At 61.1% G+C, this 15688-nt stretch overlaps 3 protein-coding genes across 3 annotated transcripts; all 3 read left to right on the plus strand.

Annotated features, from left to right (window-relative positions):
• Positions 1 to 455: 455 nt before the first annotated feature.
• LOC309684740 (E3 ubiquitin-protein ligase HUWE1-like) lies at positions 456 to 5097 on the plus strand (the record flags this gene model as incomplete). The annotated part of the gene is made up of 6 exons (XM_082500606.1): positions 456 to 743; positions 2441 to 2546; positions 3309 to 3426; positions 3533 to 3714; positions 3825 to 4015; positions 4939 to 5097. Coding segments are annotated over 6 exons (988 nt in total), but the record flags the coding sequence as incomplete, so codon positions are not given.
• Positions 5098 to 6277: 1180 nt separating this feature from the next.
• On the plus strand, positions 6278 to 11389 carry GNL3L (G protein nucleolar 3 like). Its single transcript, XM_082500608.1, has 15 exons — positions 6278 to 6314; positions 6438 to 6475; positions 6738 to 6839; positions 6925 to 7041; positions 7141 to 7212; positions 7293 to 7428; positions 7525 to 7628; positions 7776 to 7920; positions 7998 to 8085; positions 8217 to 8394; positions 9000 to 9142; positions 9832 to 9962; positions 10086 to 10213; positions 10313 to 10484; positions 11248 to 11389. The coding sequence occupies exons 1-15, from the start codon at positions 6302 to 6304 to the stop codon at positions 11298 to 11300; spliced, it is 1620 nt and encodes a 539-aa protein (XP_082356734.1). The 5' UTR covers positions 6278 to 6301; the 3' UTR covers positions 11301 to 11389.
• A 1268-nt stretch (positions 11390 to 12657) lies between these two features.
• On the plus strand, positions 12658 to 15045 carry LOC309684741 (non-structural maintenance of chromosomes element 3 homolog). Its single transcript, XM_082500607.1, is given in 11 exon segments — positions 12658 to 12828; positions 12987 to 13076; positions 13194 to 13257; positions 13387 to 13443; positions 13446 to 13465; positions 13562 to 13656; positions 13762 to 13841; positions 13951 to 13993; positions 14092 to 14154; positions 14516 to 14630; positions 14725 to 15045. Coding segments are annotated over 11 exon segments (759 nt in total). The 5' UTR covers positions 12658 to 12786; the 3' UTR covers positions 14815 to 15045.
• The last annotated feature ends 643 nt before the right edge of the window (positions 15046 to 15688 follow it).

The following is a 15688-nucleotide window of genomic DNA, read 5'->3' on the forward strand; positions in this document are numbered from 1 at the left end:
CCTAAATACCCCCCAAATACCCCTTAACCCCCCCCAAAACACCCCTTAGGTCCCCCAAACAGCCCCAAACCACCCCCCAACACCCCGAAACACCCCCCTGCCCCCCCCAACACCCCTAGGTCCCCCAAAACACCCCCAAACACCCCCCAGCCCCCCTAAATACCCCCCAAATACCCCTTAATCCCCCAAAACACCCCCTACGTCCCCCCAAACAGCCCCAAACCACCCCCCAACACCCCGAAACACCCCCCAGCCCCCCTAAATACCCCCCAAATACCCCTTAACCCCCCAAAACACCCCTTAGGTCCCCCCAAACAGCCCCAAACCACCCCCCAACACCCCAAAACACCCTCCCCCCCCCCCCCAAACCACCCCCAAACCCGCTAACAACCCCCCCCGCTGTGTGTGTGTGTGTGTGTGTGTGTGTGTGTGTGTGTGTGTCTCCCCCTCCCCAGGTACATCGTCTTCGAGGGCGAGGAGGGGCAGGACGCCGGGGGGCTGTTGCGGGAGTGGTACATGATCATCTCGCGGGAGATGTTCAACCCCATGTACGCCCTGTTCCGCACCTCGCCGGGTGACAGGGTCACCTACACCATCAACCCCTCCTCCCACTGCAACCCCAACCACCTCAGCTACTTCAAGTTCGTGGGGCGCATCGTGGCCAAGGCCGTCTACGACAACCGGCTCCTCGAGTGTTACTTCACCCGCTCCTTCTACAAGCACATCCTGGGCAAGTCCGTCCGGTATGGAAAATTGGGGGGGGTTGGGGGGGGGTTGGGGGGGGGTTGGGGGGATAAAACACCCTTCTCGGGGTGTTGGACCACCTTCATGGGGTGTAGGGCACCTCCACGGGGTGCTGAACCCCCTTTCTTGGGGTGTTGGACCACCTTCGTGGGGTGTAGGGCACCTCCACGGGGTGTAGAATATCCCTGTGGGGTGTTGAACCCCCTTCTTGGGGTGTTGGACCACCTTCATGGGGTGTAGGACACCTCCATGGGGTGTTGAACCCCCTTCTTGGGGTGTTGGACCACCTTCATGGGGTGTAGGGCACCTACACGGGGTGTAGAATATCCCCGTGGGGTGTTGAACTCCCTTCTTGGGGTGTTGGACCACCTTCATGGGGTGTAGGGCATCTCCACGGGGTGTTGGACCTCCTGGTGGGGTGTTGGGACCACCCTCACGGGGTGTTGGACCCCCTTTTTGGTGTGTTGGACCACCTTCATGGGGTGTAGGACACCTCAATGGGGTGTAGAACATCCCTGTGGGGTGTTGAACCCCCTTCATGGGGTGTAGGACACCTCCACAGGTTGTAGAATATCCCCGTGGGGTGTTGAACCCCCTTCTTGGGGTGTTGGACCACCTTCATGGGGTGTAGGGCATCTCCACGGGGTGTTGGACCTCCTGGTGGGGTGTTGGACCACCCTCACGGGGTGTTGGACCCCCTTCTTGGGGTGTTGGACCACTTCATGGGGTGTAGGACACCTCCACGGGGTATTTGACTCCCTTCATGGGGTGTAGGACACCTCCACAGGGTGTAGAACGTCCCTGTGGGGTGTTGAACCCCCTTTCTTGGGGTGTTGGACCACCTTCATGGGGTGTAGGGCACCTACACGGGGTGTAGAATATCCCTGTGGGGTGTTGAACCCCCTTCTCTGGGGTGTTGGACCACCTTCGTGGGGTGTAGGACATCTCCACGGGGTGTTGGACCTCCTGGTGGGGTGTTGGACCACCCTCACGGGGTGTTGGACCCCCTTTTTGGGGTGTAGAACACCCCTATGGGCTGCTGAGCCCCTTTTTTTGGCTTCTGAACCCCTTTTTTGGCTTCTGAACCCCTTTTTTGGCCTCTGAGCCCCTTTTTTGGCTTCTGAACCCCTTTTTTGACCTCTGAACCCCCTTTTTTTGGCTTCTGAACCCCCTTTTTGGCCTCTGGACCCCTTTTTTGGCTTCTGAACCCCTTTTTTTGGCTTCTGAACCCCTTTTTTGACCTCTGAACCCCCTGTTTTGGCTTCTGAACCCCTTTTTTGGCTTCTGAACCCCTGTTTTGGCTTCAGAACCTCTTTTTTGGCTTCTGAACCTCTTTTTTTTGGCTACTGAACCCCTTTTTTGGCTACTGAACCACTTTTTTTGGCTACTGAACCTCTTTTTTGGCTACTGAACCCCTTTTTTGGCTTCTGAATCCCTTTTTTGGCTGCTGAACCCCTTTTTGTGGCTTCTGAACCCCTTTTTGTGGCTTCTGACCGCCTTTTTTTGACTGCTGAACCCCTTTTCGGGGGTTCCAACCCCCTTCTTTGGGGTTCCAACCCCCTTTTTTTGAGTTCCAACCCCCTTTTTTTGGGTTCCAACCCCCTTTTTTTGGGTGCCGACCCCCTTATTTTGGGTGCCGACCCCCTTTTTTGGGTGCCGACCCCCCCTTTTTGGCCCTGTCCCCCCCCCCCCGCAGGTACACGGACATGGAGAGTGAGGACTACCACTTCTACCAGGGGTTGGTGTATCTGCTGGAGAACGACGTCTCCACCCTGGGCTACGACCTCACCTTCAGCACCGAGGTGGGCGTCCGGGGGGGTCCCCAAGTCCCGGGGGGGTCCCCAAGTCCCCGGGGGGGTCCCCAAGTCCCGGGGGGGGTCCCCTCTGTCCTGGGGACGTCCCCAAGTCCCTGTGGGTGTCACTTCTGTCCCCTGGGGGTGTCCACTTTGTCCCCCAGGAGTGTCCCCAAGTCCTTGGGGGTGTCCCCTCTGTCCTGGGGGTGTCCCCAAGTCTTGAGGGTGTCACTCCTGTCCTGGGGGTGTCCCCTCTGTCCTCAGGGGTGTCCCCAAGTCCTGGGGGTGTCCCCTCTGTCCCCAGGAGTGTCCCCAAGTCTTGAGGGTGTCACTTCTGTCCTGGGGGTGTCCACTTTGTCCCCCAGGAGTGTCCCCAAGTCCCTGGGGGTGTCCCCTCTGTCCCCAGGAGTGTCCCCTCTGTCCCGGGGGTGTCCCATCTGTCCCCAGGAGTGTCCCCAAGTCCCTGTGGGTGTCACTCCTCTCCTGGGGGTGTCCCCTCTGTCCCCTGTGGGGGTCCCCTCTGCCCTGGGGGTGTCCCCAAGTCCTGGTGGGTGTCACTCCTGTCCTGGGGGTGTCCCCTCTGTCCCCAGGAGTGTCCCCAAGTCTTGAGGGTGTCACTCCTCTCCTGGGGGTGTCCCCTCTGTCCTGGGGGTGTCCCATCCATCCCCAGGAGCATCCCCAAGTCCCGGAGGGTGTCCCCTCTGTCCCGGGGGGGGGGGGGGGGGGTCTGTCCCTTCCCCAGTGACCCCCCCCCCACCCCTCCCCCCGCAGGTGCAGGAGTTTGGGGTGTGCGAAGTGCGGGACCTGAAGCCCAACGGGGCCAACGTGTTGGTGACGGAGGAGAACAAGAAGGAGTACGTCCACCTCGTCTGCCAGATGCGCATGACCGGTGAGCGCCGCCACCGCCGGACGGCGTCGGAACCCCAACACCCCCTAAAAAAAAAACAAAAAAAACCCAAAAAACCCCCAACCCAACCAACCCAACCCCCCTACAGGCGCCATCCGGAAGCAGCTAGCGGCGTTTTTGGAGGGTTTTTACGAAATCATCCCCAAACGTCTCATCTCCATCTTCACGGAACAAGAGCTGGAGCTGCTCATCTCGGGGCTGCCCACCATCGACATCGACGACCTCAAAGCCAACACCGAGTACCACAAGTACCAGGGCAACTCCATCCAGGTGACGTCTCACCCTCCCGGGGCTTCTTCTCCCCCTCCCCAAAAAAAAACCCAACCCCCCCCTCAAACAAAAAGGGGTTTTTTTTTGAGGCTTCTTCACTCCTACCGCAGATCCAGTGGTTCTGGAGAGCGTTGAGGTCCTTCGACCAGGCGGACCGGGCCAAGTTCCTGCAGTTCGTGACGGGGACGTCGAAGGTGCCGCTGCAGGGCTTCGCCGCGCTGGAGGGCATGAACGGCATCCAGAAGTTCCAGATCCACCGCGACGACCGCTCCACCGACCGCCTGCCCTCCGCCCACACCTGGTACGGGGGGACGGGGGGACGGGGGGACGGGGGGACGCTCAAGGTGGGACGTGGGGACATGGGGACGCTCAAGGTGGGACGTGGGGATGTGGGGACACAGGGGTGAGGTGGTACTGGGAGGACATGGGGACATGGGGGCGCTCAAGGTGGGACGTGGGGACGTGGGGACACTCAAGGTGGGATGTGGGGACATGGGGACGTGGGGACACTCAAGGTGGGACGTGGGGACACGGGGACATGAGGACACGGGGGTGAGGTGGCACTGGGAGGACATGGGGACATGGGGGCGCTCAAGGTGGGACGTGGGGACGTGGGGACACTCAAGGTGGGACGTGGGGACATGGGGACGTGGGGACACTCAAGGTGGGACATGGGGACGTGGGGACACGGGGACATGAGGACATGGGGGTGAGGTGGCACTGGGAGGACATGGGGACACTCAAGGTGGGACGTGGGGACATGGGGACATGAGGACACGGGGGTGAGGTGGCACCAGGGGGATGTGGGGACATGGGGACACTCAAGGTGGGACATGGGGACGTGGGGACACGGGGACATGAAGACACGGGGGTGAGGTGGCACTGGGAGGACATGGGGACATGGGGGCGCTCAAGGTGGGATGTGGGGACGTGGGGACACCCAAGGTGAGACGTGGGGACATGGGGACATGGGGGTGAGGTGGCACTGGGGGGACGTGGGGACATGGGGATGTGGGGACACTCAAGGTGGCACTTGGAGGACACGGGGACATGGGGACACTCAAGGTGGGACATGGAGACATGGGGACATGGGGGTGAGGTGGCCCCGGGGGGAGGGAGACACAGAGTCGCAGCGGGACGGGGGCTCCTGTGTGACCCCGTGTCCCCGTGTCCCCCCCATCCCCGTGTCCCCCCGTGTCCCCATGTCCCCCCCGTGTCCCCCAGCTTCAACCAGCTGGACCTTCCGGCCTACGAGAGCTACGAGAAGCTGCGGCAGATGCTGCTCTTGGCCATCCAGGAGTGCTCGGAGGGCTTCGGCCTGGCCTAAAGGGGGGGGGGGAGGGGGGGGGAGGGGAGCGCACACACCCCCCCCACCCCCCATATAAATATATATATATATATTTTTTGGTTCCGTTGGCTTTTTTTTTTTTTTTTTTTTTTTCTCCCTTCCGGTTTATTTGGGGTTTGTTCGGTTTATTTCCCCGAGTTGGGTTTTTTTTGTTTGTTTGTTTGTTTGTTTGTTTGGGGTTTTTTTTTTTTTTTGCTCTATTTAGAGGTGAAGGGGGAGGGGGGGGAGGGGGGGAGGGGGAGGGGGAGGCCCTCCCCCAGCGTGTGGGGGGAGGGGGAGGGAGGGGGGTGGTGAAGGGATTGGGGGAGGGGACAGAGCCCCACCGCCCCCCCACACACCCCCTCCACCCCCATCACACACTAAATTATATATAAAGAGGTTGGGCCCTCCCCCCACCCCCCCAGATTGAGAGGAAAAAAATTTAAAAAAAGGAAAAAAAAAAAAAAAAAAAGGAAAAAAAAAAAGAATAAAAAAAGTGCACTCTTGGTAAGGGCAGTCCCGGTCTTTTTTGGGGGGGGAGGGGGCTGGGGGGGGCGCCATCTTGAGTGTGTCAGGCGCCATCTTGAGTGTGGCGCCCGTCTTGGGCGCGGCGGCCATTTTGAGTGTGGCGAGCGCCATCTTGAGTGTGGCGGCCGCCATATTGAGTGTGGCCGCCGTATTGACGTAGCGCCCATCCTGGGTATAAGCGCCGTCTTGGGTGCGGCGGCCATTTTGAGTGTGGCGAACGCTCTCTTGGGTGTGGCGGCCATTTTGAGTGTGGCGAGCGCCATCTTGAGTGTGGCGCCCGTTTTGGGCGCAGCGGCCATCTTGAGTGTGGCGGCCGCCATGTTGAGTGTGGCCGCCGTATTGAAGTAGCGCCCATCCTGGGTGTAAGCGCCATCTTGGGTGCGGCGGCCATTTTGAGTGTGGCGAGCGCCATCTTGGGTGTGGCGGCCGCCATCTTGAGCGTGGCGCCCATCCTGAGTATAAGCGCCACCTTGAGTGTGGTCGCCATATTGAGTGTGGCGGACGCCATCTTGAGCGTAGCGCCCATCCTGGGTGTCAGCGCCATCGTGGGTGTGGCGGCCATCTTGAGTGCGGCGGGCGCCATCTTGAGTGGGTCCGGCGCCATCTTGAGTGTGGCCGCCATATTGAGTGTGGCGTCCATGGGGGGCGTTTCCCGGCGCGCCGGAAGTGACGCCACAGCGGCGCGCCGGAAGCGCGCTGCCGCTGGAAGGAGAGGAGTGCGGTGGTGCAGCCATGACCCGCTCCCGTGAGTCGCCCGTGGTGGAAGGGGGGGGGCGGAATTTTGGGGGTGCGGGGGATTTGGGGGACCCTCCCCCCTTCACTCTGACCCCCCCCCCTTTACTCTGACCCCCCCACACACACTCCGCAGGACGACAAGTGGAGTCCGCCCGCAGGAAGCGGGTCCAGGTGAGCACCGGGGGGGGGGGCGGCAATTACCGACCCCCAAAAATCGTGGCGGGGGGGGGCAGGGGATTAGCGACCCCCCCAATACCCGAGAGGTGGGGGGGGGGGCAATTACCAACCCCTAAAGCCCCGGGGGGAGGGGGTTAGCAGCCCCCCCAAAGCTCAAGGAGGGGCTTAGCGACCCCCAAATCCCTTGGGGGGGAGGGGGGAGGGGTAACCAGCCCGGTTTTGGGGTGCCCCCCCCCTCACTGTGCCCCCCCCGCAGGGAAAAGGGGCGAAGGCGGTGGGGAAGAAAGACCCGGGGGTGCCACAGCTCGGCCGCTTCGCCGCCCACGTCCGCCAGCAGGAAGAAAACCGGCAGAAAAGGGTAAATCAGCAAAATGTAAGGGGTGGGTGGGGGAGGGGAGAATTTGGGGGTGACACACACACACACACACACTGCGTCCCCGCAGGCGGCGGAGGCGCGGCGGCGGCGGCAGGAGGCGCGGGAGACGGCGGTGGAGAAGCGGCGGAGCCTGGCCGGGCTGCAGCGGGACGCGCTGCGGCGGCAGCGGGAGTTCGAGAGAAAGGTGGGGGGTGTCAGGAACGTCTTTATTTTATTTTTTTTTTTGGGGGGGAGAACCCCTAAATGTTAAGTATTCCCCCCCGTCACGCGGGGTGTCGCGCAGGAGGTGGCCTCGACCCAACCCGACGCGCAGGAAGAAGCTTCGCTGCGGCAGTACGGGCGGGAGCTGCGGAAGGTGAGCGGTTTTGGGGGGGGTTTTTGGGGAGCGTCGTCCCCCTCCGGCCCTAAAGCGACCCAATATAATTTTTTCGGCAGGTTTTGGCGGCGTCCGACGTGGTGCTGGAGGTGTTGGACGCCCGCGACCCTCAGGGTTGTCGCAGTTCGCAGCTGGAAGCCGCCGTCCGGCGCTCCGGCCACCGCCAGCGCTTGGTGCTCGTCCTCAATAAGATCGGTACCGGCGCGGGGGAGGGGGAAGGAGGAGAAGGAAGCGGTGAGAGATTTGAGGGGAGAAAAAGCCCCTTTTTCCGGGTGTTTTTTACCTCCCCAGATCTGGTGCCGCGGGACGCGGTGGCGGCGTGGCTGAAGTACCTGCGAGGGGAGTTCCCCACCGTGGCGTTCAAGGCGTGCACGCAGCAGCAGAGCCGCAACCTGGTGGGGGTCCCTGGAAAAAGAGGATTAAAAAATAAATAAATAAATAAATAAAGGTGGGGGTGGGGGGTATTTTGGGGATCACAACCCCCCCCCCCACCCTCACCCTGCTGACTCCCACCCCCCCCCCCCAAAAAAAAAACCAAACAGAAGCAGAGCCATCTGCCGGCGGCGACGGCGCCGGAGGAGGTCCTATCCGGGGGCGCCTGTGTGGGCGCCGACTGTTTACTCCGCGTCTTGGCCAACTACAGCCGCTCCGGGGAGGTGAAAACCACCATCACCGTGGGCGTCGTGGGTGAGAAGGGGTCTGCGAGGGGCGGGGGGCGGGTTTTGGGGACCCCCTCCCCCCCGCTGACCTTTAACCCCTTCCAGGGTACCCCAACGTGGGTAAGAGCAGCCTCATCAACAGCCTGAAGCGCAGCCGGGCCTGCGGGGTGGGGGCGGCGCCGGGTGTCACCAGGTAAGCCCCGCCCACAAGGGGGGAGGAGCCTGTGCTGGCCACACCCCTGCGGGGAAAGGGAGGGGCTTGTGATGCCCCACCCCCTTGACACGCCCCCCCCCTTGGCTCCGCCCCCCCCCCCAACTTTTTAGGTGCCTGCAGGCGGTGCAGCTGGACCGCCACATCCAGCTCTTGGACTGTCCCGGCGTCGTCATGGAAACGGGGACCCCCACCGCCGCCGCCCCCCTGAGGGGGGCCCTGGACCCCCAACGCCTGCGCGACCCCCTGGGCCCCGCCGCCGCCATCCTGCGGCGCTGCCCCCCACAGCAGGTTTGGGGGGAGGGGGGGGGGGGGGAACAGCAACAGCCCCAATTTGGGGGGGGTGGGGGGAGCTTGGGGCTGTTGCCATGGTGACTAGGGGTGTTGGGGACCCCCCCCTTTGGGGCTCAGGCCTGTTGCCATGGTGACCAGGGGTGTTGGTGGGGGCTCAGGCTGGTTGCCATGGTGATTAGGGGTGTTGGGGGGGGCTCAGGCTGGTTGTCATGGTGACTAGGGGTGTTGGGGACCCCCCCTTTGGGGCTCAGGCCTGTTGCCATGGTGACCAGGGGTGTTGGGGGGGGCTCAGGCTGGTTGTCATAGTAACTAGGGGCATTGGGGACCCCCCCTTTGGGGCTCAGGCTGGTTGCCATGGTGATTAGGGGTGTTGGGGGGGGCTCAGGCTGGTTGTCATAGTAACTAGGGGTGTTGTCTCTGCCCCATTGCCGTGGCAACGGGTTTATGGGGTGTCACCCCCCCCCCCATTTGGCATCGCCCCCCCAAAAATAAAACCAGGGAGCCAAAGGGAGGGGTGGGGGCTGCGGGGTGACAACACCCCCGTGTGTGTGTGTTGTGGTGTTGTGTGTGTGTGTGTGTGTGTGTGTGTGTGTGTCCCGCAGCTGAGCGAGCTTTACGGGGTCCCCCCCTGCGCCGACCCCCGGCAGTTCCTGTCCCACCTGGCCCGGCGACAGGGGCGGCTGCGCCCGGGGGGGCTACCGGACCCCCGCGCCGCCGCCGTGGCCCTGCTGCGCGACTGGACCAGGTGGGTGAGGGGGGGGGGGAGGACGGGACATACATTTTGGGGGGCGTTACGGGGGTCTCCCCACACCCTGACCCCCTTTCGGGGGGATCTCCCCACTCTCTGACCCCCTTTTTGGGGGGTTTCAGGGGGTCTCCCCACTCTCTGACCCCCTTTCGGGTGCAGCTGGGGGGGCTCTCCCTACTCCCTGACCCGTTTTTTGGGGGGCTGGGGGGGGTCCCCCACGCTGACCCACTTTTGGGGGGCTCTGCCCACTCCTTAATCCTCTTTTTGGGGTGTGGGGAGGGTCTCCCCACTCCCTGACCCGATTTTGGGGGGGTCTCCCCACTCCCTGACCCCTTTTTGGGGGCCTGAAGGGGGTCTTCCCAACCTGTGACCCATTTTAGGGGGGGCTGGGGGGGGGGTCTCCCCACACCCTGACCCCTTTTTTGGGGGGTCTGAAGTGGGTCTTCCCAACCTGTGACCCATTTTGGGGGGTGCTGGGGGGGGTCTCCCCACTCCCTGACCCCTTTTTTGGGGGCCTGAAGGGGGTCTTCCCAACCTGTGACCCATTTTGGGGGGGGCTGGGGGGGGTCTCCCCACTCCCTGACCCCTTTTTTGGGGGCCTGAAGGGGGTCTTCCCAACCTGTGACCCATTTTGGGGGGGGTCTCCCCACACTCTGATCCCCCCCCCCTCCACCCCCCAACCGCAGCGGGAAGATCTCCTACTACACGCGCCCCCCCGAAACGCAGGGGGTGCAGCTGGAGGCCCAAATTCTGCCGGCGCTGGGGCCGGCGCTGGACCTGGAGGCGCTGGAGAGAGGGGACGCCGAGGCGTTGGCGGGTGAGAAGTGGTGGTGGTGGGGGGGGGGATTTCCCCCCCTTTTTTTGCACCCTGGGGTGACACCCCCCCCCCCCAATCCCTAAACTCACCCGTCACCCCCCCCCCAACACCCCCCCTACGCAGCTGTACCGGCGACGGTGACAGGCATCGGGTTGTCCCCGTGTGTCCCCGAGGCGGAGGAGGAAGAGGAGGAAAAATCCGGCGGGGAGGAAGAAACAGCCATGGAGGACGATGACGGCGGAGACCTGGAGGTGCGGAAGGAATTGGGGTTATATTAAAAGTGCTTTTAGTTTGGGTTTTTTTGGGGGAGGGAGGGGTGTAATTTCGATTCCTGCTTCCCCCATCCCCAGTTGGGCGCGGTGACGGTGGAGCTGAAGCCCCGGGTGAAGACGGGGGGTTGCTTGGAGGGGTCCGCGCCCCGCGCCCCCCGTTTGGAGGAGGTGGCCGCCCTCCCCCCCCTGCTGCAGGGCCAGGGGCTGCGGGCTGCCGGCAAGCGGAGGAAAAAGCTGCAAAAAAGAGCGGGTGAGCAAAGACACCCCCTTTTCCCCGCTCCTCAAAACCTCCCCGACCCCCCCCAAATATCTCCCTGACCCCCACTGAAGCCCCAAAAAACCTCCCCGACCCCCCCCAAATATCTCCCTGACCCCCACTGAAGCCCCAAAAAACCTCCCCGACCCCCCCAAATATCTCCCTGACCCCCACTGAAGCCCCAAAAAACCTCCCCGACCCCCCCCAAATATCTCCCTGACCCCCACTGAAGCCCCAAAAAACCTCCCTGACCCCCCCCAAAACTTCCCCGAACCCTCAAAACCCCACTGAACCCCTCAAAACCCTCCTGACACCTCCTCCAAAACCTCCCCGGACCACCCCAAAACCCTACTGAATGCCTCAAAACCTCTCTGACCTCCCCAAAACCCCACTATACCCCTCAAAACCTCACTGACACTCCCCCCCCAAAAAAACCCCTCACTGGACCACCCTAAAACCCCACTGAACCCCTCAAAACCCCACTGAACCCCCCACAACCTCTCTGACCTCCCCCAAACCCCACTGAACCCCCCAAAACCCCACTGACCTCCTCAAAACCCCACTGACCCCCTCAAAACTTCCCTGACACCCCCCCCACCCCCAAAAAAACATCTCTGGAACCCCTCAAAACCCCTTAACCCCCCCCCCCCCGGATCCCCACTGAACCCCTCAAAACCACCCTGATCCTCCCCAAAATCCTCCTGATATTCCCCCCCCCCCCCCCGATTCCCCTCCGAAATTAGACTTTATTCTACAGAGAAAATCGCCACAAAGCTTTCGGAGACGCTGGAGGCGGCCATGCAGTTCTGAGAACGAGGTGTTTTGTTGGTGTTTGTTTGGTTTTGTTTTTTTTTTTTTTAAGTGAGAAACGGCTTAAAATTTAATAATCATTTTAAAAAGTCATCTTTTTTGAAATAAAAGCATGGGGGGGGGGGGGGGGGGTGTCCTGGGGGGGTCTCTTGACCAGGAGAGTGGATCATGGAAGCTTTAATGGGGGGTGGAAAAAAGAAGAAGACACTGTGGAGATTTTGGGGGGCTCACCCCATCAGTTGGGGGGGGGGACACACACTACACACAGAATAGGGATGTGGAACCCTGTTTAATTTTTGGGGGGGGGACACCCTATTTTTCCCACATCACTCAGCTGAGGCAACGCTCAGCTCCCAGAGGGCTCAGTTAAGCCCCAAAATTGCAACTGGGGGGGGGGGGGGGGGGGGGGCTCAAATGGTGTAGGGGGCAGTCAGAGAGGAGGGGGCGCCCCCTATTATTTAGGCCCTCTTGTATTGTTTTGGCTATTCTCCGTTATTTAGGCTACCCGTTTCCATCTCCCAGCCTTCCCCATTTCCAATACGGCAACTTACGTCCCCCTTTAACACCAAATAACGCCCCCCCCAAACCTACAGAGCACACCAGACCCCCCCACCACCGCACCCCAAGATCCCACTGCTCTCCAAAACCCTTCATAACCCCCAAAAGGAACAACAACACCCGCTAAGTATCCCCATTTTCCCTCCCCTTAAATTGTCCGCCTTACCCCTCACAGCGTCCTCGGGTGCACAGACAGAGGATTAAAATCTCCCTGAGGCTGTGGGGTGCAGGTTTGGCCCCCCGCAACCCCGCCATACCCCAGAGGATACGCTGAGGGGAGGGCGAACTCCCCTCAGCCTCGGCCGCCATTTTGTTGCCCCTTCTTCCCCCTCCTCCCCCGAGGGGAAGGGCTCCGGCGGCGCGTTAGGAGGGGCGGGAGCAACACAGCTGCTTTCGATACTTTAATTTGGGGCGAAATGGGCCGTCTTGGGTCGCTCGGGGGTGGTTTTCATCGTGTTTTTTTTAACGGTTAGAGCGAAGGGGCGCGGCCGCCGGGAGCCATTTTGTGACCCTGAGGGGAAAGGGCGGGGGCGGCCTTTTCCCGCCTTTTTTCGCCACCTGAGGGGAGCCTCGCAGCCGCCGGCCCGCACGTGCGGAGGGGGCGGGGCGTGCGCGGCGGCTGGGCCAATGGGGGCGCGAAGAGGCGGGGCGGTGGGTGGGACGAGGGCGGTGCTCGGGCCAATGGAGGGCGGGGCGGGTGGGGCCGCTGCGGGCGCATGCGCAGTAGGTGGGGGGGAAGCCTGAGGGGAAGCGGGTAATGGCGGCGGCGCCGGATCGCTATAACGGGCTTTGTGGGGGGGTCTGAGGCCTGGTTGAAGGCGGGGTAGAGCGAAGAGGGGATGTGAGGGACGACGATGGCGATGGGGACGGCCCCGTCGCGGTTTCAGCCCGCCCGGCCTTTCTTTTCCCCTCAGAGCTGCTGTGAGATATGTCCCAGAGGAAGCGCAGCAGAGGGGCGGGTTTCTCTCAGGTAAGGGGCTGCCCCCTCTCCCTCCTCCCCCTCCTCTCTCCCTTTTTCCACCTCTTCTGTTTCCCTTCCCCCCCCCCTCCTCTTTTCTCTCCTTATTCCCTCTTTGAGCGTGGGGTGCAGCATCTCCCTGGTCTTTTCCCCCCCCCCCCGTCCATCAGGGAGACGATGGGGATGAGGATTTCAACCTGACCCAGACGCCGACGCACAGCCAGGTGCAGAGGAACCTGGAGAGGCACTCCCAGGACCAAGTAAACCAGAAAGGTGGGGTGAGGGCCACCCTTTTCCCCCTCATTTTCGGGAGAGATGTATCTTAGCTTCTCTATTACCGCTTAGCTCTCGGCCTTTCCCCCTTCCCCACCCCGCAGGTGAGCGAGCTGGTTCAATTCCTGCTTGTGAAAGACCAGAAGAAGATCCCCATCAAAAGGGCGGGTGAGTTTAGGGGGTTGGAGTCCCCTCCCAAAGGTTGGGGGACACGGACACACACCCCCTCCCAAAAAAACTTGCCTGTCCTGGGGGGAGCCTAAACATCCAGCTGATTTCCTGCCCATTTCCCCACAGATATCCTGAAGAAAGTCATCCGGGAATACAAAGATGTCTATTCGGAGATTGTCAACCGGCGGGCAGGACCCTGCAGCAGGTGAGGAGGGAGGTGGGGGGGTGGTTTTTTGGGGTTGTGTATGTTTTTTTTGGAGGGGGAAGACCCACTGCTAGATCAACCCTTCGCCTCTCGCAGGTCTTTGGGCTGCAGCTGGTGGAGATCGACACCAAACACCACATCTACATCCTCACCAGCGCCCTGCCCCGCGCCGAGGGGGAGAACCTGCACCGGTGGGGTTGATTTTTTTTGGGGAGGTTGGGGGGTGGGGGCAAGACCCCGTTAGAGCGTCCCCCTCCCCGCTCAGGTGGGTGACTCCCCTCTTCCACCCGCCGCAGGGACAACCAGACGGCCAAACTGGGGCTCCTCATCGTCATCCTCAGCTTCATCTTCATGAAGGGTAACTCAGCCAAAGATGGTGAGTCGTCCCATCATCCTCCCCCCCCCCCCCCCCCAAAAAAAACCCAAACCTAAATCTGTACCCCACTTCCCCTTTGCGCTCCCCCCATTGACACCCCTTTTTCCAGGCGCCGTTTGGGAATTCCTCCGCCGGCTCCGGCTGCAACCAGGGTAGGATATGGAAGAGGAGAGGGAGGGGACGACACAACACAATGCATAATGGGGGGGGGGGGGGCTCGTTACCTACAGCACCTCGTTAACCCCCTCAGGGAGCGCCACGAGGTTTTTGGGGACGTCAAGAAACTGGTGACGGAGGAGTTTGTGCGGCAGAAGTGAGTCTGAAGGGGGGGGGGGGAGGGGGGGAGGGGGGGTGCTTAGAGGGAATAGGGGGGTTTTGGGGGGGGGGGGGGTTTGGGGAGTTTTAGGGGTTGTTCCCCCCCTGTTTTTGGGACCCCGGTGTGCACAGAGCAGCCCCGGCGCCAGCCTCGGCCGGGCTGTTTATACCGCACCGCAGAGAAAAAAAGAAAAAAAAAACTCAAAACCTGCAGCTCCCCCCCCCCCCCCCACCAAAACCCAGCGACTTGAGGGTCTGTTGCGGGGTCAAGGGAGGGGCCGCCGGACACCCCCAAAAATGTACTGGGGAATTAGGGGGGGTGGGGGGGTGGGACCGCTTCACCCTCCAACCCCTCGCAGGTACCTGGAGATCACCCCCATCCCCCTGACGGACCCCCCCGAATTCAAGTACCAGTGGGGGCCGCGGGCGGCCAAGGAGACCTCCAAGAAGGATGTGCTGCGCTTCGTGGCGAAGGTGAGGCCGTTTTGGGGGGGGGGGAACCCCGGGTTTTGGGGGGGCTCCTTTTGACCCCCCCCCATTTTTCTTTCTCCCCCCCCCCCCCCCCCAGATCCAAGGGAAGGACCCACGTTCTGGACGAGTCAATACAACGAGGCCGAGGCCACCCCCTGATTTCCCCCCCTCCCCTCCCCAAAAATAAATGGTCCGTTGCGGGGCTGCACCCCAAAATCTGTAGGCTCCGTGCTTCGTTAAGGCAAGGTTTAATTAGGGGGGGGGGGCTTAATTTTGGGGGGCCCCCCCTATTTTTTTTCAATAATGCTCGGGGACGGTGACCAGCGCTTCAGCCGGCGGGCGGCTGACGTCGACGTTCTGCGGGGTGAAAATGGGGTTTTGTGGGTGTGCCCCCCCCAAAATCCACCTCCCTCTCGTGGGGGGGGGTGGGTGTGACGAGATCCATCCTCTCTTTTTGGGTGGTTTTTGGGGTGTTTGTTTTTTTGTTTTTTTTTTCTGAAATGAAGCTGTCAGTATTTCAACAGAGTAAAAAACCCCTGCAGAAATGTGGGATGTACACAATATCAGGAAAAAATATTCAGGCAGTTGAATTCTCAGGGGTGGACCTGCTGCTAGATGCTAAACCATCTCATCTGAGGGACACTGCTCTTACCAAAAAGCTTGTACAAGAAGAAGTAACTTGCGTCACTGTAAGAGAACTTGTTCTGGGAAGTAATGAAACCAGATAAAACTCTCTGCAAACAAGAACAGCTGCAAACACTGTCTGTGATGAGAAGAAAGGAAAACTCACTGGATTGGGGGCTTTACATGCTCCTTTTCAAGTCCTGCAAGTTGCACTGAAACATACGTAAGAAGGGCAGGTAAACACCAAATGGAAGAAATGTTCTTTGTGTCTGATCCAGTCAAGAGCTGAGGCCAAAGTCAACACATGGAGCTAAGTTTAGTCATAAAACCCCTCAGTCTGTCTCGATGGCTTGGGTTTTTTTCCCTCTTTCCTTAGTAGTGTCGTTATTATGTGCAACAAAGAAAGATCTCATGCAGTTTGCTTAAATATTAACTAC

This window comes from Vanellus vanellus (genome assembly GCF_965231255.1).
Source record: "Vanellus vanellus genome assembly, contig: HAP1_SCAFFOLD_2205, whole genome shotgun sequence".
NCBI classification, from domain to species: Eukaryota; Metazoa; Chordata; class Aves; order Charadriiformes; family Charadriidae; genus Vanellus; species Vanellus vanellus.

Excerpts from the sequence above, each read along its gene's own strand:
- GNL3L (XM_082500608.1), top strand. Across the intron at positions 6,476-6,737 it reads CCCGCAGGAAGCGGGTCCAG|GGAAAAGGGGCGAAGGCGGT; the intron begins GTGAGCACCGGG and ends CCCCCCCCGCAG. Across the intron at positions 7,042-7,140 it reads AGCGGGAGTTCGAGAGAAAG|GAGGTGGCCTCGACCCAACC; the intron begins GTGGGGGGTGTC and ends GGTGTCGCGCAG.